Genomic DNA, 25,109 nt, shown 5'->3' with positions numbered 1-25,109 from the left:
ATTCGTTCGCTCGACAGTAGGTGGGTACTTTTTGTCATTTAACCAATCGCTGCTATTTGGTCGTGACTTGGTCGCTGCTAACGGGGCTAACTGTTATAGTAAGCCTTTCCCAAATCTTGTAGGATGAAGGGCAATAATGTCTTTCCCCTTGATGAAATTCACCAAACATTCTCTTTATTCCGACTTTAAATCTTGGGAATTACTGCTGACACAGAATATATGGCTCTTCTCTGATTGGCTGGTGCATGAACTTGCACTTCCGGGGTTTTTGCGAAGTGTCTAGTGTATTCTGATTCCTGACCTAGTCGCTGGAGAGAAATTAAATTGAGCAGAGGCACTAGGTGGCGCCAGCCTGGGTAGCATCAAAGGTCCTGTATTATGCAAAACTGACTCTTGTGAGTTTTAAGCCATGTTATAATGCTGTTACCTCATCAGAAACATACTTGGAGTTGGGTTCTGTTTCATTCACAAATTTTTTTTAAAAATTATTATTATTATTATTACACCAACATGCAAAGACACAAAAACGTGGGACATACATGTATACAATCATGACAAAGACAATAACAATGCATTACCAATACATTACAATTACATTACACATACATATACATACACATGTGTATACATTCATACCTGTACACACATGCATATACATGTGAGTGCGCATACATACATACATACATACATACATACATACATGCATACATGCATGCATGTATGTATGTATGTATGTATGTATGCATGCATACATGCATGCACACACACATATACATACACATCTTTTCTTTTCATGTCTACATAGATACGTATGCATGTTTGTACACACACACATAACCATACATAGACCTATATAAACTTAAATACACAAAAATTATGGCTACATATCTATCAAAGGATTTCTGAATTTGTACCCCAACATTCACAAATGTTTGAGTAACCTTTTATTATAAATCTGTCTACATCTCCAAAGCTCAAAATGCTCTGGTGATGTCATGAAGCAGTAGATTCCAAATTAAATGCTACCTTTTACTTTTAGTTCAGTAGTTCAGTAGAGGTTGGCAATTCTAGGGCTGAAATTATTCAAATGATTCTAGTGAAAGTGTATGAGAGTTGAGCTTCCTGTATTGCCACATGACATCACAAAGTAGAACAGAGCGTTTTCTGTTCGAGAGAAGAACAGATTTGTGTGTTAAAAATGCACAAATGAAACAAAACACAACTTGTACATGATGAGGAAACGACATTATAACACAGATCAGAAAATAGCGTCGCATGGGCCCTTTAAAGTCCATATATTCTTGCAGTAAAGCTTCCATCACCCCGGCCTTTTCTTTGTCCTAGATCAGCAATTACCAGGAGATATTCACCCCTCTGAGAGCACCATCCCACCTCCCCATGTGCACGCGCTAGGAGGATCAGCCCTGCTTTTCATAAATATATGTACATTCTGTATTTGTTATTCAAATCCGACCGCGCGGTGGATGGGCGTTAGTCATGCTGCAGAGAGGGGACGCCGTGTTCTGGGGGGATGTTACCGAACGCCCCCCCATAGAAGCACAGGCAAAAGTGGGCGCCTGGCTTTACGCATGTTAGTTCACCATTAGGCATCGCTACTGGGGTGCCATTCCGCTGCCACCCACACCCACGGCTAATGCGGAGATCTGTGCATAATTAACATCCCCCGTTAAATGTATACCGTGTTAGCGTTAGCCGTGGAAGCGAGCTTATATGCGCGAGCTGTTCTGCCTGTAATACGCCTTCTGAGAAATCCTCGAGAAAGAAAAAGGAATATACAGCAGAAATAAACGCAAAGATCATGAGGATTGTCTGTTTTTGCTACTGACAGCTGACTGTGGCTACAATATAAGCTACTATATGTTTTATGTTTTTAAAAAAGAGGGCAGCATAATAATAATGAATGATAGTTATGAGTTGGTAGTGATTGTACTGTACACTGATCAGAAGGTTGGTGGTTCCAGTCCCGCTCTCGACATTAAAATGACCTATGACCTCTTGTACAAAGCTGAGATTTTATATTTTACTTATTTTTCTATTTTATTCTGACACGTACGTATACATTTATACAATTACGCCTCATTTGACACTAGGGATGTGCAAAAATATTGAAATACCGACATATCGCATCGTTTAATGTGATGATACAGTATCGATATCGTGGGCTGCTGTATCGATATATCGCCAAGCGTATGTTTTTGGTGTATTTTACTAAGTTATTTTGTTACAGTGCTACAGTTTTGTTGTTTGTTTAGAGGAAGGAACCTTGTTTATTTGATATTTTCAAATGTTTTGATGATTAAAATGGGCATTTTTCATATTCACTTTGCACAAGAAGTGGTTTAACAAAGACTTTTAGTATGACAGCAATGATTTAGACTTTATTTTTTATTGAACTGTATCGAATCAATTTGAAATATATCATATCAAACCGAAAGTACAGTGTATCGAGGTATGTATCATATCGTAGCCTATGTATCGAGTTATGTATCGTATCGTAGTCTATGTATCGAGGTATGTATCATATCGTAGCCGATGTATCGGGGTATGTATCGTATCGTAGCCTATGTATCAAGGTATGTATCGTATCGTGGTCTTTGTATCGAGTTATGTATCATATCGTAGCCTATGTTTCGCGGTATGTATCATATCGTAACCTATGTATCGACGTATGTATCGTATCGTAGTCTATGTATCGATGTATGTATCGTACCGTAGTCTATGTATTGGGGTATATATCGTATCATAGCCTATGTATTGTGGTATGTATCGTATCGTAGCCTATGTATCGAGGCATGTATCATATTGGCAACTTCTTAATGATACCCAGCCCTATTTGACACCTGTCTCTTGCTATCTTTTTTGCTACTTTATTTATTTTTTAGAATTTATTATTATCATTTATATTCTTTACTCTTTGTTATTATATTATATTGTGATTTGTGAGCTACAGCGTCCAAATAATTTCCCTTGTGATTCAATAAAGTTTGTCTAAGTCTATATATCATTGGTAGAGCATTATATCCACAGGTTGGCGGTGAAACTCCAGCTCTCACAGATGAATACTGTCGTTGTGTCGTTGTGTCTTTGGGCAAGACACTTAACTCACCTTTCTCTCAGTGTCTGTGTACACTGTGTTTGAATGTGTGTTTGAGAGTGAGTGGTTCCTTGATGTAAATTCAACCCTGGAATGTCCAATCCCCACTAAACGAAAGTTGAAACTTGAGGTATTAACTTGAAAACTATCACTTCATGACATCACAAGGTGGAACAGAGCATTTTGAGCTTTGGAGATGTAAACAGTAATAATAAAGGGTTACTCAGACATGTGTGAATGAAAGAAAACACAAATCCAGGTATGTTTTTGAAGAGGTATGAGCATTCTAACATGGTTTAATGCTCACAAGAGTCAATTTTAGGTAATATAGGACCTTTAACCCTCTTACTCCAGCAGAACTTGGAGACTCCAGCACAGCTCCTTCTCCTTCTTCTCCTGCTCCATCGCTCCATCACTCTCTCCTCTGGTCTGTAGCGATCTGCTCTGTCCGAGGTAAACATTAGGCCCATCCGTCTGCGCGGCGCACGGAGGTGGTTGGCTCCATTTGTCCGTGTCCAGTGAGCTGCGGAGAGCGCGCTGATGGAATCCTGACAGATTGTCTGTGTTTTGGAGCGTGTTGTTTTCCTTGCCCTCCCATTCCTCTCCTCCGCGCCACGTTTGCCATGCATCATCACTCTCTCTCTCTCTCCCCTACCTCCAGCCTCCCTGCCTCATTTCTCACAGGGACAAGAGCGATGGGTGGACATCCAGCTGTACCTGCAATAAGGAGCTAAGAAACGCAAAGGACAGTGGAGAAAGCTGGATTTAGGTCTTAAAGGGGCTGTACCCATTTTTTAAAATATTTTCTCATGTAATACAGTCAAATTTGTCTTGCCTCTGTACAGCTATATTGTAAAAGCAGCTCTTAGAGTCAAAATGAGACCACTACTATCTGCATCTAAGTAGTATGTTATCTTCCACGAACCATGTAGTAAGGCTGATATGTACTATTAGCATGCTAGTTGTTGCACTCTGGTCTATATATATGAGTTAATAAGCAAAAAAAAATTGTATTAACTCATTCCGGTGAAAGTTTGGACCACTGCAAACACATTTCACATCTTCAAGCAGTAAAAATCATGTAGGATATATACAGTAGTGCCTTTAATTAAACTAGGTTCATGCTATGTGGATTGACCTTTTCCCTGTTGTAATTTTAGACTGGACAGAAATTAAGCATCTTTAAGATGCCTTGTGATCAAATGGTTTTCTGGGCTCAATTTGGTGGAAAAAGAAGTCGAGATGAGACATAAAAATGATTGTTACCATGGAAATGCACCATTTTTCTGGCAGTCGAGCAAAATATCCATAGAGATAAAGTACATTAGTCTAAAGAATGTTAAAAAATAAGTACAAGTTTTTATCTTAACTCTCCATTGGTGGTTTTTAGGTTCTAAAATGTGATGATGGCATACTCTTAGATAAATAAAATAAAATATCCCTAAGGTAAATTTACAAACCTTTAACCTGAACATTTTTATTAGTGACAAGACCCTAGAAATCACAATATCACAGGAAACATCTGCATTTTAACACTATACACTTTACCTGCCCCACACCTCTATTAAATATTATTAACCTACAATTGGTTTAACATGAGGATACTGAAAGGTACCGATGACGTATGAGTAGTAGGAGTGTGCAAAAATATTGAAATATCAACATATCGTATCGTTTAATGTGATGATACAGTATCATTATCATGGGCTGCTGTATAGACATATCGCCATTTTTTGGTATTTTACTAAATTATTTTGTTACAGCGCTACAGTTTTATTGCTTGTCTAGAGGAAGGAAATTCGTTTATGCGATACATTTGACATTTTCACTGTTTTGATGATTAAAATGTTTGCGTTTCATATGAACTTTGCACAAGAAGTGGTTTAACAAAGACTTTTAGTACCACAGTCATCATTTAGCCTTTATTTTTTTATTGAACTGCATCGAATCAATTTGAAATATATCGTATTGAATCATATCGAATCGTAAACTCACTGTATCGAGGTATGTATCGTATCAGTAACTTCGGAATGAGACCCAAACCTAATGACTGGTGTCGTCGCAATACTAAAATTCATACTCGATTTCAAGACTCAGTACAGATTACAAAAACACAATGATAATTAAAAAAACAAACAAAAAAACCCCCACTTTATTTAGACAATAGAAAGTGATTTTCAGCATTAAATCATAGAATTTTACCATGTAGTCGTAAGATCCAAATGTGCTCTTATAATAGTTCTGATACAGCTCAAGATCATTCTAAAACTATTCGGGAAAGGTTCGTTTCTGTCCTGTGAATGTGACTTTTTGAATTGTACTTGCACAGTTGAGTATCTATTCCATACCAGTATTAGAATCGATTAGTATTTGATCAATACTTTTGACAGCCCGATGTTATCCTGACCTCTACACAAGCCTCTAAGTGCCACTGATCCAAACACAAAGAGGGGTATAAAATGTCAACAAAATCCGTCTTCTTAAAACTATTTGAGAAATTAAACCGACTTTTCCAAAAAAACTATAAATCACAGCATGACATGAAACTAGCCTTCTCCCTCCCGCTCTCCCTCCCTCTCTGTCCCGTTTTTATTAGAGCTACATTTTTCAGGGAAGTCTGTCACATTCTTTTCTATTATTGTGCGTCTACTACACCTCCTCCTCATACCTCCGTCTTCATGCCACTGTGTGCCAGCCAAACTTGTTTAATCAGCAGATTGGGTAGAAATAATTGGCATCGGCCTTGGCTGCTAGCGAGCACCGTGCTGTATACAGATAGGGAGAGGAGCGCTTAATATTCTGGGCGTCTCGTGGCTCTCCTGTTCTCTGTGATATCTGACCTCTTTTGTCTCCCGCTCAGCTTGATGTTGATTTTGGAGGGCATTGTTAGCCGCCGCGTCCTGATTGGTCGAAACGGTCAGGCATGGAAGGAAAGGGAGGGGTCGTCGGTTGGTCGGGTTAGACGGATAGGCTCATTTGCATAAAGGCTTAGCCCAGATTTGGAGCCACTCAGCGGAGATGTGAGGAGAAGGGCCCCGAGGCCACGAGGTAATCACGAGCGTCCTGTCACGGCGCTGTCATGACGATGGCGAAGCGTTGTGTCTGGGATGGCCTATTTGTTTGTGCTCCTCTGTGTCCGGACTGTTGTCAAGCACTTTTTACTCACTGTCTTTCTCGGCTTTTTTGTTTGTTTCTTTTTTCTCAGGGAGGGCGGTACGAGCCAAGCGAATGGTGGAAGCAGCAAATCCTTCAGAATTTGAGTACATGGAAGGAAGCATTCCCATAGAGTGGGATGGTAAGTGCGCATCACAGCATCTCTACTTTAAATCAGACATGTGACCCTCTATGACCCTCGACTGGCCCTCTGGTTCGTCTGGGTTTTTATATACGGCCCTCACTGAAAAGAGGTTAATATGCACTTATCATGGTATTATCATAGTCAAGCTCTTGGTGTGATTAGCGATGTCATGATGAAACTCTAGCCCAGGCATGTACAAACAATGGTCCATGGGCCAAACGCGGCCCTCAAACTAATTTTTCTTGGCCCTCAGGCTTCCAGGTGAATTGGCCCAAATGACCTTGCATCAATTAAAAAATAACTTTTTACTACAAATTTTTTGAAAATCTACATTGATAAAGCTAATATTTAATATTTAATGTGTGGTTTTAAGAATCTTAATATGAATAAAGACTGATGGGTCATTCTAACGTGTTAAACATGCACATATTTCAATTATTCACTGTTTTGAGCACCAGTCTACAGCCCTCGATCAGACCTCTGCTTTGTCTGTGTTTAGATATGTGACCCTTGATGAAAAAAGTTTGGACACCCCTGCTCTAGGCCTATTTCGATATAAAGCACTCAATACAGATTTCAGTACCACAATGATAGTTTTCTAAACACTTTTATTAAAAACAATATAATGTATTTTTCAACACATATCATATTAAACTAGTACTGATATACAGCTCTGGAAAAAAATAAGAGACCATTGAAAAAAGTTTGTCTGATTTTACTACTCATAGGTATGTATTTGAGCAAAATTAAAATGTTTTGTTTCATTCTATAAACATTTCTCATTTTATTCTGTGTTTAGATGAGTGTTTTCAGGAGGAAATCTGCATGTATATGGGGACGCAAAAGTGTGTGGAATTCGATTGGGTGTGCATGCCTGGCGGCTCGGTGGTGATGTATGTGATATAAACGCGTACGCGACATGAGCAGATCTGACCAGAGTTTTGTGTCTTGGGCAGTGTAGACGGAAACGCTACAGCGGAGTGTTTTCAACTGTTCCACTCTGGAGGGTGGTTTCAGTTTTTTGCCCCAAAAACGCCATCACCGTCTAAAACAAAAGGCACTTCTGATAAAATATTTTGTTGTTTTTACCTGCAAGTGTTCTCGTGTGAACAGGCCCTCATTTTCCGTATGAAAACTTTAAAAAGCATTTAATTTCAATACCGGTTTTAGTTTCGGTTAGGTTTACTGTGTTGTAAACAGCCTCTCAGAAAATTATTGAATTATTTTTACCATTTTATTTTAGAATATTTACCCTAAAAAATGAATAACGGTGATTTTTTTCTATTTGATTTATCGTAAATTCCCACTGTGAAAATGTAAGTCTTTTGATATTATATAACATCAGGGTCTGTGCATGTTCCAGCTCTATTTTACGCTTCTGTTCAGAGTATCAAGCGACTCTCTATAGGGTCTAAAGGCCACGGACAGTTGTATTCTTGCACTGAAATCAATGACATGTTACATTTATACATCAAAAGTGTGCTAGCCTCTCGACTTTTGAAACAGAGTAAAGATGTGAAATATAAAGACAAAGGCAAATATGAATGGAATAGGTAATACATTTATATATAGCAGATTTTACACTCAACTGTATTGGGGCCGGTCACAGTTTTTGAAGCATGACATATTGATAAAGAAAATTTCACATAAAACAGTAATATTGAAACTATTTTTTTCTCCCAATAAACCCTTTTTGAAATCAGTATCCTTACTACTACAACTCAAATAATATTTAAAGAAAAAATGAACACAAATCTTTCCATTAGTACAAAGAAAATTTACATATGATAAATATTTACCCCCGAAATATATAGTTCCATTTATCATTCCTTAAACAATAAGTTGATATGAACTATACAGGCCTTTATTCAGTCCATAGTCACTCCTACTTTATAGAGCCACAGTTGCCCTGGGACAGAAACATGGCTGCCATTCTGCACTAACCACCAACGCACAATGACAGAGATTCATACAGGCAAGTGTCATGTTCAAGGGCACAATGCCATCGTCAGTGTTTGGGAGTGACTGAGAACATGTTACGAAAATATGTGGAACTCAAATTTTGAAATATTATAATATTCTGGTACAGTTACTTTTTCATTTGGTGGTATTCAGAATAGTTACGTTTCTAAAATCACAGGCACACATGGTGGTACATGATCACAAAATTTAGGCTTTAAACTGCACAGAATTTGTGAGAAAAAAAGAAAGCACCTCTTGTGGTAAGTGCATGTCTGATTTTCTCCAATGAGTGATAAGAAATGAACAACAAACAGTGAAACTATTTTATTGATCCACAAGGGAAATTACTTAAAAAAGTTTATTATGGGATTTATTTATTTTTTTTTTACATAAATAAGTATATTTATTTAATTTTTTATATAGAGAGATTGTAGAACAGCTGGATATATAGTTTATTTTGGATACATTTATGTTTTTCTCATATAAATAAAGTATATTTTATTCATTTTATGTTTTATATGTCGCAAAACTGCTCTAAGGTACAGATTTGTAGCCTGAATTTATTTTAAATTTGAAACTTTTGTGTAAATTATCAGTAACAAAGTGTTTTTTTTTGTTTTTTTTTAGAGAGAAATGCTAAATAAAATACATTGTGTAACTAAAAAATAATCAATTTGAATAACCTTGATTTCAACAGTGACCAAAATAATCGTGATAATGATTTTTTTTCCACAATGGAGCAGCTCTGTCACACATCACAGTATATTACAATAACAAAAATTGGTAATGACAAATTGTACAATAAGTAGCAATAAAAATAGCAAGAGACTGGTGTCAAATAAGGAAAAAACAGAAACATAGTAATATAAATACAGTATGTCACAGTTATATACAAGAGGTCACAAGGAAAACCGTGCAAAAATGATGATTGACAGGCTTATCTGTTAAATAAGGGTGAGTTGTTGTACTGTTGTAGGGAGTAGTATCTGTTAAATAAGGGTGAGTTGTTGTACTGTTCTATGAATGAAGTATGGTATGAATGTTGTCCTGTTTACTTTCACTGTTTGGGCGGAGCTGTACGAGCCGGTTGGAGTGGCATTAGAATAAAATGAAGTTCGATGTAAGAATGTTCCAAGCGCTCTGACTGAACCATGTGTCACAATACATATTAATGCAGGTATTTAGTATTCTGTAACTAAGTGCTTTTCCCAACACAGCCCTTACATTATAGTTTACATTTGTTGGTACAGTGTTGTGTTAGATTTTGTGTTTGTTGTTAAATGTTTTAATAGTTATTTATCTTGATTTTGATTACGTGTTTATTCTCCTGCTGTTTTTGACATTTGCGTTGCAGTTCTGTAATTTCCCTATTGTGGGACAAATAAAGGCTTATCCAAATTTAGCTGATTACTGAAGGTTTAACCAAACTCTAAAGGTCAGATCAAAATATTTAAAGTCTCTTGGAGGTCCTGTATTACTCAAAACTGACTCTTACGAGCTTTAAGTTGTGTTAAAATGTTGTTACATCCTCATACCTGGAGTTGTGTTGCGTTTCATTCACACATGTCTCATTAGTAGTATTGAAATATCGATATAATATCGTTTTGAAATAAAACCAATCTACAGTTGTACATTTGTAAGGATTTATGTCAAACTGAGCAGCAGCAGCGAGTTTGTACTTCCAGTTAAAAAGTTTGGCGGCGGCGGACTGATATATGAGAAAATAGTCCCTCAACATGCAACGATTCATGCGATGCAAGGTTAGTTTTATTTCAAACATTATTCTATCAACACAGACATTTACACTGACAATCTGGTGTAATAATAGATTTGCCTCGAGTGTTTTTTTTTTGTGGGTAAGACTGTTTTTAGTGGCAGGATAACTATGGCCATTGACATGCACTAGCCTAACACCAGCGACCTCTGCAAATACAAGGACTGGATGGAATATTTAAAAAAGTGTCTCCACACGTCTCCAACACTCTGGCTCACTAGGAAATGAGGCCCTATGTCCAAAATTCCAAACTGTTCCTTTAAGTGGAGATTGACACTTCAAGGTCTGAAATCATCCAAATCTACTGAAGGTGTATGGAGATTAAAAACACAATGGAGCACTTCCTGTATTACCACATGCAAAATAATACTGTGCTAAAATACAAATACTGTGAAGGGGTTACTCAAACACGTGTGAATGAAACAAAACACAACAAAACTCCAGGTATGTTTTGGACGAGGAAACAGCATAATAACAAAACTGTGCAATATGGGTCCTTTCTTTCCGGTTCAGTTTGATGTTAAAATGGTAAGAAATGGGACTCTTCACATGAAAGACAGACAGCAGAGCCCATCAAGTGTTCCTTAAGTAAAACGGCATTACATATTCACAGTGCATCTATCAGGGCCTATACTAATCCATGTTATTTTTCATATTCTGCTATGGGGGGCAGGGATGAGCACACGCCTGGTTTTATCAAAGACGCCTTCTGCCGCTGTTACACGAGCGTGCAATATAAACAGGTATGTGATTTCTTACAAGCAGATACAAACTGTTCCCTGTGTCTCAGTCTGGCTCTATCCACCTTAAAGCCTCAGCCCCTCATGCATTTTCATCAGGATGCAAATCAGAGCGGGATAAAAGCAGGCCCCACTTCCCCGCGCTCACTGCAGGAGGAGTTAGCTGAGATCTCTGGCTCTGGTGCGGTGTTCCTGGATGCCTTTAACCTGCTCCCCGATACAGCGCTCAGCCAAAACTCAGAGAGGAGCGGAGATGACAGGTGGAGCACACACAGACTTTAACTGGAGAGATGCACTGCAAAAAAGAGTGCAATGTTAGTATGAATCGCTTCAGAAAAAAAATGAATCATGAGTAGTTTAATTATGTCATTTACCAGAAACTGTAGACCAATTATTATTTATTTCTAATTCAGTGGCAATTTTCTTGATAGATAATTTGAAGTATATAGTACAATAATGTATTTTTGACCAATTAAAAAGTCAATTCAAAGCTAAAAACGTCCCAAATCAATAAAGAACTTGAGTGCCAAAAGCTATTCCAACTTGTGGCTCTCAAAGTGTGCTGTAATTGTTTAGTTTGAGATCAAATTTAGCCTTGTTCAGTGGTAGTAAAATTGATAAAGCTTCACAGATGTTATTCCCATTAAGCTTTCTCATTTAAAGAGGGGGTATAATGTTTCTTTTTAGCTTTCTGCCATGTTCTAATCATCAAAAACATGCCTGAAGAGGTTTTAATTGTCATCCATGCATGTTTCAGTAATATAGTGATCTCACCCAGGATCTGTTTTAACCTTCCTTGCAGTTAGCTGTTATCAGTCTGTCCAATGCTCCTCCCAGAAGTTGACGTCACCCATGCTCCTACACGCCGATTCTCCGTAACAAACGCGTGATACAAATCAATACGCCACCACTTCACAAACCTGATGCAATGTGCAGTCATTTCTGAAGAGGGAGACTCAGAGCATCAAAAACTGAATGAAACTTTTAACTAAACTCCAAAGGTCAGATCAAGATAGTTAAAATCTCTTGAAGGTCTTTTACTACTCAAAACTGACTCGTATGAGCTTTAAGTTGTGTTATAATGTTGTTACATCCTTTTACCTGGAGTTGTGTTTTGTTTCATTCACACATGCTTGAGTAAACATCATCATTATCATTAGTAGGATTGTGCAAAAATATAGAAATATCGATACAGAAATACAGTACTCAAACACAACGGATTCCAGGCACTCCAAACAAGTAGAAAAAGTAAAAAATTGCATGAGGAAAAATATAGTTAAAAGGCCTTTATTTGAATGGCCAAAGCCAACATGTTTCGACCTTAACTGGTCTTCATCAGGGCTTAATTAAAACAGAACATGGGCGTGGCCTTCAAGTAAAACACATCAACCAACAGCAGGCTGGAGTCGATTGGAGGCATGGCACAGGCAAAAAAAAAAAAAAAAAACATTCAAATGTGCACACTAATATAAGAAAATAAAGAAAATACATAAACAAAAAACAACCTGCTCCTACTGATTGGAACACCTGCAGCAAACAGACACTTTTTTGTTCTTTCTGTATCGATAAACAGTATTGATATTTTATGGGCTGCTGTATCGATATATATCCCCAATCAGTCCATTGCTCAGCCCACAAGCCTACGTCACCCATGCTCCCAAACGACATCGCTTCATAACAAAAGCATGATACAAATCAATACACTACAACTTCACAAACCTGGTGCAATGTGCAGTCGTTTCATTAGCAGAAAGCACGCTGGTGGTGTTGCGATAGAGCTCTGAAGGGGGAGACTCAGAGCATCAAAAACAATAATGAAACTTATAAAACACGTTAATACGTTGCTTTTGCGAATACAGCATTTTCAAAACAATAAAACATTGCAATATGGTGATCTAAATAGCAGTGTTCACAGTTAATGCCCCATAGACGTCAAATACCCTGTTTTTAAGTTTCAATACAAAAAGATTAGTTTTCTACAGGTTTGCCATAGTTGTCTTATTGATATTGTGGCCATACCAGCTTGTCAAAACCTCGTCAGACCTCAGAAGCTAAGCAAGGCCGGGTCTGGTTAGTACTTGGATGGAAGACCAATGGAAATTCCAGATGCCACAGTGGAGCGCCAGTGGCAAAAACTGTCGTTGTGTACTTAATAGGGCTGTGCATTGCCTTGAGTCTGACGATACAATACATATCATGATATACATGTCACAGTTTGATATATGTCAATACTAAAACATCGGACGATATATTGCGATTTACCCATAATTACTTCTAATAATACAGTCAACTGCACCTTCACGAGAACACACTTGTATGAAAGATAATTTATAAAAGCATTTAAATCATCAGAACAGTGAATGTAAATAGAGTCTTTGTGAAAAATATTATTTAAGAAATCGATTCAGGTGCATTTTGAATCGATTTGAGAATTGTGCAATGAAGTATCACGATACAGATCAATGAATCAGTTTTTTCTTACACTCCTAGTCCTTAGGCAAGACACTACACCTACTTTGCCTAGTTAGAAAGTGGTGTGTGTGAGTGTTGGTCATGTTTGGAGGAGCCGGTGGTGCAGATTGTGGCAGCCTCGCTTCTGTCAGTCTGTCCCAGGGCAGCTGTGGCTTAATATCATCAAGTGTGGAGTGAATGAAGAATGATCTGTAAAGCGCTTTGGGTGTCTTGAAAGGTGCTAATATAATAAATGTAATGATTAATAATGATTAATTAATACTCCAAAAAAGCAGAATGAATGATATAGTAATTTACACTTTAAATCAGGTCAAAGTATAGACGAGCTATAGCTTAAAATATCTCTGTCCTACCTGTCTTCTAGCTGGATATAGTTTTCCAAGCGAGCTAAAACAAACCCTGTATGACTCCCTACTGGGCCGAGATGGTGGGTGCTCCCTTCACTGTAATGACACTGGGAGATTCTAGCTGTACTCTTTAAACATGACAGCAGCTTTTTGTTTGTGCTCTTCTCACTGTTTTCTCTGCTCCTCCTACAGCGTGGATTCGAGGCAGACGGAAGGAGCCCCCATCCGAAGAGGTACGTCTCCCCAAATCTCCCCGCGCCTCCCCGCTGCTCTGACGCCGCTGTGTGTACGCTAGGGACCGGGGCGAGCGAGGAAGGGGGGCAGACACGGGGAGAGAAAGCGCCTTTGATTCGTCTCATCTGTGGGTTTGGAGCTGGATGCAGGAACTTTCGGGACAGGTGTTAAAATAAACAGTGGTTGAAGTGATGCGAGACTGAGCAGACACAGGCCTCCCTGACATCACATCCTACTCTGCTCTCTCTGCACCAGCACGTCTGCGGTAGTGTCTGTGTTTTCTCGATTTTAATACTAAGGAATAGACTCGATACTCAATATGGAATCCAATACTATGATGATTATAAAAAACCCTCAATAGAATGTGATTTTCAACATTGAAGGGCCCATCTAATGCAAAATAACTCTTTCCACATTGTATCCTCTGCACATATACAAGCACAATTTGGGTTTTGGAACATCCATTACACAATAGTTATGAAATCTTACTGATTTCTTGGAGGCGTCACAGACCAGGAACTATGAAAGACCAGCTATCGCTCATCCCCCCGCCCGTCCTCAGAAAGCACAGGCTCCACCCTCCAAACGTGACGTAGGCTCTGAGTGAGCCGCCCTTCCTCCGCCCATCTCAGGGAGGGAGGGGGAGACAGACGTGATAGCGGCAGGAATAAACTTTTATTCATCATGGCGATACAGCACGTTCAGCCGCATGTGTTGGACCCGGAATCGGACGAGGACTTTGAGGTGCACGAAGCGCAAGCACCGCGTCGGCATCAGCTGAACATTACTGATTGGTAAAGTATTAATAAACACTAGTAGATAAACTTATTATATCGTGTACAGTGCAGTGTAGAAAAATTTGCTTATACTGTCGCTTTTATTTAGGTGTTCATGTGGGAAGGCGGGGCAGAGGCAGTGGAGCAGGGGAGGGGGGCAGGTGTGAAGCACTTTCTGCTACGTCAAACGCATCATAGGTGTAGCTGCTGCATCATCGTTGTAGCAGGTTTTAGTTCGTTGTCACGTTGGAGGGTGGCAGAAATATGTTGCAATTTGTTAAAAAAAAAAACACCAAATCAAAAAAACACTTTGGCTACATATACAAGGCCCACACATCATTCTTAGAAGGTCGAAAGCTCTGAAAAGTTGATTTTGCATGAGATGGGCCCTTTAAATCATAATACTTTCTCTTATATTATGGTCTTATATCTGGGCGTATACTAGTCTATGTCCTTGTATAGTTGTTCTGATGCAGTTAAAGATCATTCTAAAGTGATTCATGAAAGGGTAATTCCTGTCCTGTGAATGTGCCTTTTTACTTCCAAAACTTGCTCAAATGATTTACGATACTTGACAGCCCTACATCAGTGCGTCTGTAGTCTTACTCCTCTCTGTACCCACCCTATGTCTACAGCTGAGGCTTGTTCGTCTCTGGCAGTGGTTGTGATGAGAATGGCAGTGCTGTGCAGTTATTCCCCTGGTGCACCTCTCACAGGGTTTATTGCTCTTTAAATGTGAGAATGCTGGAAATTATTTGGCGGAGGAAATGTGGGCCTATAGGAAATCCCTTGGAAGGCCGTGGTCGGGCAGAGCTCTCCTCTCTCTGTCTGTGCCCGCTCTGTGCCAGTGGCCAATGCCATCCCCGGCCTCCGCTGCCAGAACATTCTATTCCAATTTTCTGCCTCGCGTCTGCCCAATAGCTGCCATCGACAGCTGGACAGTGTTGATGTGGCCAGGGCCTCACTCCCAGCACATTACCCCGGCCCTTGTCACGCTCCTCTCTTCGCGCTCCAAACCGACATAAATTGATTGGATTAAATCCTGTCATTAACAGGCTGGAAAAGCAGCTCAGTATGTTTGTCTCTGTCCCCAAAGCGGCCCTTTTGGCCACAGCTCTCCCCTCTCTTTTCCAGTCCGTCAGTAGTGCCAGAGCGCAGCCGCATTATGCACAGACCTGCTCCTGGTTTGGGCCTGGGAGCGCGTGAGAGCTGAACATCACTGACCACATAGACCGGACACATACACCAGCTCTACTGGGGAGCTGCTCCTCGGCTGCTCTGTGTTCTGCTTTCACTGGGCTGTTGGGCTGAGAGAGTTGGAGAGACTGGCCCTTCTCTGTGGAGTTGGAAAGAGTTCATGTTGAGAATACCTTCTGTCACGTATGCTTCGCCCATCTCCTCCAAGCACCACATTTTAAACAGGCTTCAGTGAGCCGGGATCAGTCAAGTAAACATTAGCTCCCTCCTAAATTCCCCATTTTTAAATTCAGGGACACTTAGATGTTCCTGAAACCCGTCCAGTCATTTACAGAGCAGAGCAGAGCAGCAGTTAAATGTCATCCATGTTTGGTTTAAACAAAGTGACTTCAGTTTAACAAGGCAAATAGTTTCCATACAGGATACTTGTCTATGGAGTTATTTTAAGGTCTAAGCTGGTATAGCATCAATCTATGTATGTGCTGTATGCAGTGTGCTTACAGTACAGCCTCCAGTGGAGCGTGCTTGCCATTGCCATGTGACAGTGTTCCTAACTTGTTTTATTACACAGTATTTTATTTCAAGTAATAAAAGGAAACACGTGTTGCACTTTATCCTTTTTGTAGTTACAAAGTTCATCAGGTTTCAACCAAAATATGCACAATGTTCATTTTACCTGACTCTGTCTCTTTTAAAGGTGTAACAGCGTAACTTTTCTCATGGAGGGGACGTCACTTTCTTGTCTCTGTGGGGATATACTGTATTGATTTATTTATCGTATTGTTCCACAGTATGGCATTTAACTTACCTATCTCCATGAAGGCGAGCAAGCAATGCCACCAGGCCAGATCTGTGGAGCGGCAAGGCTATAGACAAATATAATGTATGTATGTAATAGGTACCATATTTTTCGGACTATAAATCGCTCTGGAGTATAAGTCGCACCAGCCAAAAAAAGCATAATGAAGAAGAAAAAACATATATAAGTCGCACCAGACTACAAGTTGCACTTTTTGGGGGAAATTTATTTCAGAGATCAAGAACTGAAATTTCATCTTGAAGGCACGTTTTATTAACAACAATAGAATAGAGAACAACAGACTGTTAATGTCACATATGAACATTTTTTCAGATTATAGCATATAACTACAGCACAAACAACAGAACAGAACAAGTTTACCAAACTCTCCATCTCACTCCAAATCACTAAATCCACTGAATTCTTCATCCTCTGTGTCACATCTGAGCAACTCCCTGACCTTCGAAGGTAAACAGAGCCCCCTTCCTCTTCTGTGTAGTTCTTGTCAGACTCAGCATCAGTTCCAGTTAGGCCTTTCTGAATCCCCACAGGATGGTTTCAGTTGTCACTGAAGTCCAGGCTTTGTCAATCCATTCAGTGACTTCCAGAAAAGTTGCATGTTCACCCTCCCGATTGTCACAAGTTTCTCGCTCACTCCAAACTTTTTTATAATAACATCTTCACTGAGACTAGAAAGTGGTGTATCCTCCATCACAAAAGTTGTCAGGCACCTTTTATTTTGAATAGGCCTAGAGATGAAATGAAACTAAGTACAAATGCTCAAGTTACTGTAATTTAGTAGCTTTTTTGTGCAATTACATTTTTGAGTCGATTTTTAAACCTGTAATTGAGTTACTGTGAAGTCTTATTTGTCCAAAAACACTCACCGCTGTGTCTGTACTTTTTGTCACATAACAATACTCCATCGGCTGCTCTGATTGGCCAGAGCTCAGACAATATGCAGTTTTACACAGTTTTTCATGTGTACTTTCTACTTTCAGTACATATTTGGCAGCAGTATATGGAATTTCACCATGTAACTGTACTTTTACTTGAGTATAAATATTCCAGACTCTTTCCATCACTACGAAGGCCTATAACATGTTATGTTTTGAATGTGTTATATTGTCTGAAATACTGACTGCATGTGGTTTTTACGTGTTCCTCACAGGAGATGATGAAAAACATATCGTACAGAGAGCAGATCAAACAGAAGGCGCAGGAAGTGGAGGAGAGGGACCAGGCGTTACTGGACAAGGAGTACAAGGAGGGGCTGGTGGCCACGCCCAGGACTGTTGCTAAGGGACACGCTTCGGCCACAAGCTTCGGAAAAGAGACCATCAGCGAAGAACCAACCAGCACCGCAAACACCTTCCAGCCCGGGTCATGGATGCCCACCTCCAAGAAATGAACTCATGTGGGCTGTACACTCCTGGGTATGAGTGTCTGAATGGTGAAAATGTGGGACTGCTGCCAAAGTGATTAACAGTTTAAAACCAAATTATATTTTTTGAATGGTGAAAGATCTTCAAATGATGCGTATAGGCTAACCCATGAATATGATGCGTTCAGGGCAGAATTTTGTGGTTGAATTTGCTTTTAAACTGGCAAAATGCAGATGTTACGGTTAATATTTCTGTAATTACTGGCCACAAGACATGATATAACATAATATAACATGATATAACATGACATGATATGAAATGTGTGGAGCCAGTCATGGGGAAATAAGGTTCAATATATATGGATTTTCAGTTTTGTTGATTTCTTTCAAACAGTAAATTGCCCACAGAGTGATATAGGCCTTCCATTTGAAATTATGATATCAAATTCTGCAATTATAATACTACATTTAATTTCATAGCAATAGTTTGACATGTTGCTTTGCCTGTTTCCATCCTCATATCTGAGAGGTCATAGTTAAACAGTGATGTTATTCAACTCTTAAGTTTCATAGTCTAGTACTTGTTTGAATGCTTTTTGGTCAACACAGCAAACCTGACAAATAATGTCTTGGGAATGACTTGGTGTGGTAATTGGGTCTTAACATGTGATTGCGTTATCAAATAGTTTTGGTAAAGTCTCTCCCATCCCTGGTCTCTGGGATTCACAGTAATGTCATTTTTACTGTTTGCATGGGCTTTACCTGTTGTAAGAATCATAAATAAAGCTATACTTGAGTAATATAGCTATAACTTCTTAACTTAGACAAAATTACGACAACCATTTGTATTTGGTTATAACCATAAACTGTATAGAAAAATGTGGACAAAGTGAGTGTGACGTCACCCATAGCATTCAGCACCACTCAAATGAAGCTCATGAATTTACAGGCTCTATGTTACGACGACGATTTTTTTGACAAAACAAAGTAGCAAAAATAAAAACACCAGGATCATGTAACGCGGGTTAATACGAACATTTTAAGACCAAAATGATGAGACTCCCAGCAGCAGTTACAGAAAGAGGGGCCACAATATTCCAATGTAAGTCAATGGGAGTCAGAAGGAGCCGAAGAGCATGCAAACCTCCTAGAACGCGGCGACTATTGTTAGTTATGTCCATTTATATATACAGTCTATGGTTGTAACTTATCTATGTTTCCATCAATTTAAGGTTGAGATTTATTTTTTCCTTGAGAAATTCTGCCTCTGCATTTGAGCCAACCTTCATTGTTTTAGGGGTAACCTGTCACAACTCATATCCACTGCATTACTGTGGAGGAAACTCACCCAGACGCAGGGAGAACATGCAAACTCCGCAAAGAAAAGCATGAGCCCATAGTCCGTTGCAAGCTAGAGAACTGCTTCTATTTGTATTTTCAAAATTCTCAAAACACCTTTGTCCTCATTTTGGGCAATTTAAATTCAGGCTACAAATTATATTTATATCAAACATTAATTGTATTAAAAACATGAAAAAAGTCAATCTATAACAAGAAAATATGTTTTATTGGTTAAAAGTTATTTTGAACATGTTGTTATTAACTTACAAAACGATATTAACATTAACAGCAGTACCAACAATGGAATGCAATGTGTCACAACAGCTGGACAGTGAATCTTCTTAAAGCTGACCACATGTCCAATCTGACCCTCCCAATGGGGCAAGCATCCTGTGGGCAGCTCCGTCCCTCTGCGCTCGCTGAGGCCCCCTACTGGCTCCCTGCGTCTCTGATGAGGAGGGAGGACTCTGGTACGTCTTTATAATCCTCATCACAGGCTCTCAGTCTTAGTCCCTCTTGGCCCTCTTGGCTTTTGCGATGTTCTCCTGACGTTTCTGCTTCTTCTTCTGCTCCTTATCGCGCGCCTCGATCATCTTGGCCAGTTTCCAGGACAACAGGGCGCTGGCGATGAAGAGCGGTGTGAGAGCGAGGATCACCGTCGTGAGGAAGCCGTACGGGTCTTTGGCGGCCCATTCCACCACGTACTCGGCCCAGGCTCGGAGGTCAATCATCACGCCAAAAGCCTGTCTGCAACAACAACAGTCATATTTAGGCCTGTCACCATAATTACAATATCAAGTTATTGTTCAATATGATACATGTAGCAATCATTTTTGGGGTATTTCAGTATTTATCATGTGTACTTTTATGTTGTACTAGTGGAGAACTATTTTTCTATTGTAAGATTATATTTGAGCCATAGCTAAATAACTTAATAATTTTATTTATTATTATTTATTTGAGCAAGGTAAAACAAAATCAACAACACTAACAAAAAACAAAACAAAAACAAGGATATGTCCATGTACATATTTGGGACCTGGTGCTCAAAAGGAGTAGGATGAAGTTTAACAAAAAATTATAATGTCCTACTCCAACTTCTGTAACACATTATAGACACAAATGAATTACTAGTGTTCCTTTTTGCAATTTATTTACTGCAGTTTGTGTTTTCATCTAATTTGATTTACAGGAGCAGCTGTGATACAGGTAACCTACTAAAATAGGAGATACTGGGGCTGCACAATATGTTGCAATTAAATCAAAATCACAATTTGAGGTGGTGAAATTTATCAAATTGCAAAGTCTTTGGCAGACTGTCCATTGCAAGAAACAACTTATCTAGAAAAATCATTTTGTATGTGTAGTTTAGACCTCCTTTCCTAAAGTGTGGAGGCCAAGGTGGTATTAACAAAAATGAGTTTTGTTTTATAATTTTTTTATTTTATAGATGATAGCTAAGGTCATTTAAATACAATCAATCAATGAACCTGCCCAGGGACGACAGGTGGAAATAAGAACTGGTGCTACAACCTGGTACAATGCATCTCTCCTGTTAAGGTTAATACAGATAGTGCACTATTCCTGTCTCAAGAAATAAATGTATACTAGAATCAATCAATCCATCATCAGAATTGCACTAATATGTGTCTTTTCCCTTGTTTGGGCAATAAAACTGCAACTTTCTGTTTGTATTATCAGTTCTTTAAGTAGTTTTTGAAAGTTTTCTTACTACAACATACCTGCCTATAAAATGTTCATATTGTTAAAACAGTTATTATATTATTATCAGCCCTGTGTAAGTAAGTATTCTCAAAATGTTTGATAATCACTGCCAACAATTATTTTATGGGCCAATACATATTAATAACACTGATATAAATGCCTTACACTAATGTTAAATTACCATATTGTGCGATCCATTCAAACCAACCATTTAAAATAGCAGGTCTTAAAATACCATCCTCGCCTGGTTCACGTTGACAGCATAGCATTTGTTAGCAATACAGGCTAACAAACACAGTACAGATAGATAGGGAGTTGTGTGCACTGGCCAAAACCATTTTCTTGTAGAAAAGTGAATCTGATAAAAGACTAAAATGAGAAGTGAGAGCACAGAAATAGCCGCTGCTCTGTAACTCGAATTAAAACCGCTAGTCAAGCCACAACACACCCAATCACTGCCTCGGCCCTAAACTCTGCTCATCTGGCGTTTTAAACAGACGTACGGACAACACTGAGGCTCGTATCCACATATAAACCACACTCAAACAGGAAAGAGAAACTTCAAATAAAGAAGGCTTACCAAATGTGCAGATTTACTCTTTGAAACGACAATAAAACAACAGCTTCTTTTCAAGGAAGTGCGCTCCTCTGTGACTTGTCACGGAAGTCACATGACTGGCTGCTGCTGCAAGGCAACATGGGAAATGTAGTTTTTCACGCAATAACTGTGCAGGACACAGATGGCAGATTTATGAATGAGTTATAATGCTTGTAAACAGCACAAACAGTAGGTCTAAAAATGCTTATCTGCATAGCCCTACTTCACATCAAAATGCCCGTGTTTAGGCTTATTGGGCTCATTTAGTTTTTAAGCTTTAGTTAACAGTAGACAGAGATCAGCCTCAACGCAGAGGCAATGGTCTGCTGATGTTTGACACCATAGACTTTGATGCCATAGACACGGGGCTGGATCAAAACTGTTACTTCTAGAATATGATGACAGTCATAATGTACAGTAGGCCCACAGAGGTGTTTGTTATAATGAAAAGTCTGAGACACGAAGGAGCTCCAAGATAGATGACTAAAATAACACAGGGGGGACCTGCTGACTTTGTGAACTTCCTGAGGGGAAATATTGAAACTAAATCAGGTTAGTTCACATCTGCTCAGTCCATACGACATGGATCACTTTCAGTGCAGTTCAAAGGCCAGTCTTTGGACGTACGCTCGGAGAAGGAGAGGGGCAGCTGTGAACACAGAGCTGAACACAGGGCACACAAACACGGAGGGTGGACAATAGTTTCTGCTTTAGTTTTAAACACAAAGACCAAACATTCTCACTGATGCTCTTGAATTCTGAGAATACCCAGAGGTGCACACCACACCCTCACTCGACCACTGGCCTACTGCAGTTTGTAGGTTAAATGTCAGTGATGTAGGGCAAACATGGCTGTCAGCGCTCAGCAGCCAAACCACAGCACCTCAGCATTTGGCATACGGTATTTGTGAAGTAACCAACTGGAAAAATGTACAGCCAATCTGTCTCTGTCTCTCTCTGTCTCTCTCTGTCTCTCAGAGCTGATGTAGGCTTCGCATTTTCTGAGAAGAATTATGGTTTGGTTTGTGTTTTGTGTGTTAAAACAAGTCTGTAATTAATTTCCCATACAGACGGCTGCCTATGCAGAAGAGCGACCAAAATGAGTGCTTAATGAGTAGTACACAGGACACGCATGTCCAGCGCTGTTCTCCTCCCACGCCCTCTCTTCTGTGACAGCAGCCTGCAGTACTTTGGTCTAAGCCTGAAAAACAAGCATCACAGAGTTATTGAAGACGCTGGAGCCGGCGGTGGAGGCTCCTGTGAAAAGAAAACAGTGCGTTCTCTTGCCCCCTCTTACCCCTGTGGGAAACTGCAGTCCGCCCCTGGATTAGTCCCCGCCTTTAAACTCAAACAAGAAGGGAACTTCAAAGGCCGTGGGCCGCGTGGGCCCCGCCCTCGCGCGCCCGCACGGCTTCACAAAGGATTTGCCGACGTTCGGGAATTCCGCCTCCACTTCCTTTTATAGCGCCGCTCGTGCGCTGGCGGCGCTCCAAGCCCCGCCCCTCCTGCTTACTTTGACAACACAAAGGACTTACGGAACTACAAAGGACCGCCCCCTTCTCCAAATAAGGACCGCTTTTCCATGTAGGGCAAACAATCGGTGCGAGATTGCCCTTTTCTCTTCCTTATCCCGTTTATATGATCGGAGAGGAACTGCGCTTCAGGTTGAAGCGGTGCGAACATGGCCGAGCGAGTCCAGCAGCCCCCAGCCAAGCGGCTCTGCTGCCGGCCCGGCTACAACCCGGCATGCAGACAGGGCCAGCGGGCTGGAGGTATCCTGTGTGGCGGCTCGGGCTCCGCTCCGGGAAGCTCGGGCAACGGGAAAACGCACAACCCGGAGTCGCTGCTCGATATCGCGGCGCGCAGAGTGGCGGAGAAGTGGCCGTTCCAAAGGGTGGAGGAGCGGTTCGAGAGGATCCCGGAGCCCGTCCAGCGGAGGATCGTTTACTGGTCATTCCCGAGAAGTGAGAAGGAGATCTGTATGTACTCGTCCTTTAACGCGGGAGGAGAGGAAAGTGGAACTAGCGGGGACAATAATGACGAGAGCCAGCTGCCCTTCCTACGGGGTGTCACTCTACTGGAGGGTGGCTGGGTGGACAACGTATTGCAAGTCGGTGAGTGGACTCCGCTTCTCAAACGCAGGAAAAACAGTGTTACAAACAAAACCCTCACACTCTCACACTTGCTCTTTCTCCGTGGAATCATGCCAGACTTTTAAATGGCTTGCGCTCGCCTTTCTGAGCGCTGTCTATTATAAACAATGCAGGGTATTTCCACTCCAGTCCACCCTATAGCTGTGTGAGAACTGCCTATTTTCAGATAAGCCCGTAATAGTAGTCCACTTCTTGTTTTTGCGCACAGATCTGCGCGCACTCAAATGCCTAGAGCCATCCCAATTGGAAGCTTAGCACTTTGTTCCTATTTTTGTGTCTTTCCAAGGCTCTCCATGCCCCCACCAATGGGTACACACAGACAAAAGACCCCTATATCTTTTCACCGCTGGCTAAATAGGCGATATTTAGAAAGCGAAGGGAGGGACGGCGATTTAAAGCCACAGTGCGTGTATTTTGTTTGCCAAACACCTTTGTCAGATAGACTAAAGCTTTTTGCTGCTGCCAGCCTCAACCTGCTATACGGAGGGACTAGTGGCAGCATACATAGCAGCGTTATAAACAAAGTAAACATGCACGCGCTGCTGTGGGCTTGCATGTGTGCGCTGTTTGGATCACTGCCTGTGCCACAATATTTCACTGTATTCGTCAGTGCAATAGTCTCAGCTGTCAATCCTGCTCCCCACCCTTGGAAACGCTTCGGGATTCTAATCTCATTACCCTCCCCAGTTCATCTGAATCTTAATGCATTCTGCAAACAAGATTTTATGCATGATCTTCCTCCTCCCTCCCTCCTTCCCTCCTTCTCTCTCCCCCCTTCTCTCTCCCTCTCCTCACTTCTTGGCTTAGTATTTCTCCAAAGAATCCATGTGGAGATGGTTGGAGCTCTTGTGGGCTTGGAGAATGTGCAGTGTACAATAGTAGCCATGGAGCAGGCACTGAGGCAGGCAGCTCTCCCTCTGTCTACCCCCCTCTCCTTTCTTCGCCTGGCTTGTTTACCAAGATTCCCAAGCGTTGCAATCATTTATGGGCGCACTCTTTTGGAGGGGCTATTGGAAGCAGATACAGGGTGGAAGAAGGGTGCAAGAAAGATGAGTAAGACCAGGAAGTGGACCGGGCTAATAAAAAGACTGTTCAGAATGACCACTATGTAATTGGTTGATACAGTAGCACGAGGATTGGATAACAGATTTTTACTGTAGATTTCAAAAAGGGCATTTCATTTTCGCTTTGTGC

General features: G+C 40.5%; 3 protein-coding genes across 5 annotated transcripts in view; 2 read left to right on the top strand and 1 right to left on the bottom strand.

The window, feature by feature from the left end:
* Window positions 1-18,900, top strand: part of ndufaf2 (NADH:ubiquinone oxidoreductase complex assembly factor 2) — a 51,529-nt gene extending 32,629 nt beyond the window's left edge. The window contains exons 2-4 of the mRNA XM_020932369.2: window positions 6,321-6,410; window positions 13,901-13,941; window positions 17,886-18,900. Of these exons, the coding sequence (XP_020788028.1) occupies window positions 6,321-6,410; window positions 13,901-13,941; window positions 17,886-18,125 (371 nt within the window). The 3' untranslated portion in view covers window positions 18,126-18,900. The remainder of the gene's footprint in view (window positions 1-6,320; window positions 6,411-13,900; window positions 13,942-17,885) is intronic.
* A 744-nt stretch (window positions 18,901-19,644) lies between these two features.
* smim15 (small integral membrane protein 15) lies at window positions 19,645-21,851 on the bottom strand. 3 transcript variants are annotated; one of them, XM_055161801.1, is made up of 2 exons: window positions 21,745-21,851; window positions 19,645-20,186 (listed from the first exon to the last, which is right to left on the bottom strand). In XM_055161801.1, the coding sequence occupies exon 2, from the start codon at window positions 20,168-20,170 to the stop codon at window positions 19,946-19,948; it is 225 nt and encodes a 74-aa protein (XP_055017776.1). In that variant the 5' UTR covers window positions 20,171-20,186; window positions 21,745-21,851; the 3' UTR covers window positions 19,645-19,945. The 3 variants fall into 3 exon arrangements, with proteins under 3 accessions (XP_055017776.1, XP_020788031.2, XP_055017777.1); XM_020932372.2 differs by having other exon boundaries at window positions 19,645-20,182; window positions 21,745-21,829; XM_055161802.1 differs by lacking the exon at window positions 21,745-21,851 and adding an exon at window positions 21,346-21,547.
* Window positions 21,852-23,375: 1,524 nt separating this feature from the next.
* LOC110167067 (zinc finger SWIM domain-containing protein 6) overlaps window positions 23,376-25,109 on the top strand; it is a 183,535-nt gene continuing 181,801 nt past the window's right edge. The window contains exon 1 of the mRNA XM_020932368.2: window positions 23,376-23,876. Coding sequence (XP_020788027.2) covers window positions 23,444-23,876 — 433 coding nt within the window. The 5' untranslated portion in view covers window positions 23,376-23,443. The remainder of the gene's footprint in view (window positions 23,877-25,109) is intronic.

This window comes from Boleophthalmus pectinirostris, unplaced genomic scaffold (genome assembly GCF_026225935.1).
Source record: "Boleophthalmus pectinirostris isolate CB_2022bp ecotype Guang Dong unplaced genomic scaffold, ASM2622593v1 HiC_scaffold_4, whole genome shotgun sequence".
NCBI classification, from domain to species: Eukaryota; Metazoa; Chordata; class Actinopteri; order Gobiiformes; family Gobiidae; genus Boleophthalmus; species Boleophthalmus pectinirostris.
This window is presented reverse-complemented; position numbering and strand designations above follow the sequence as displayed.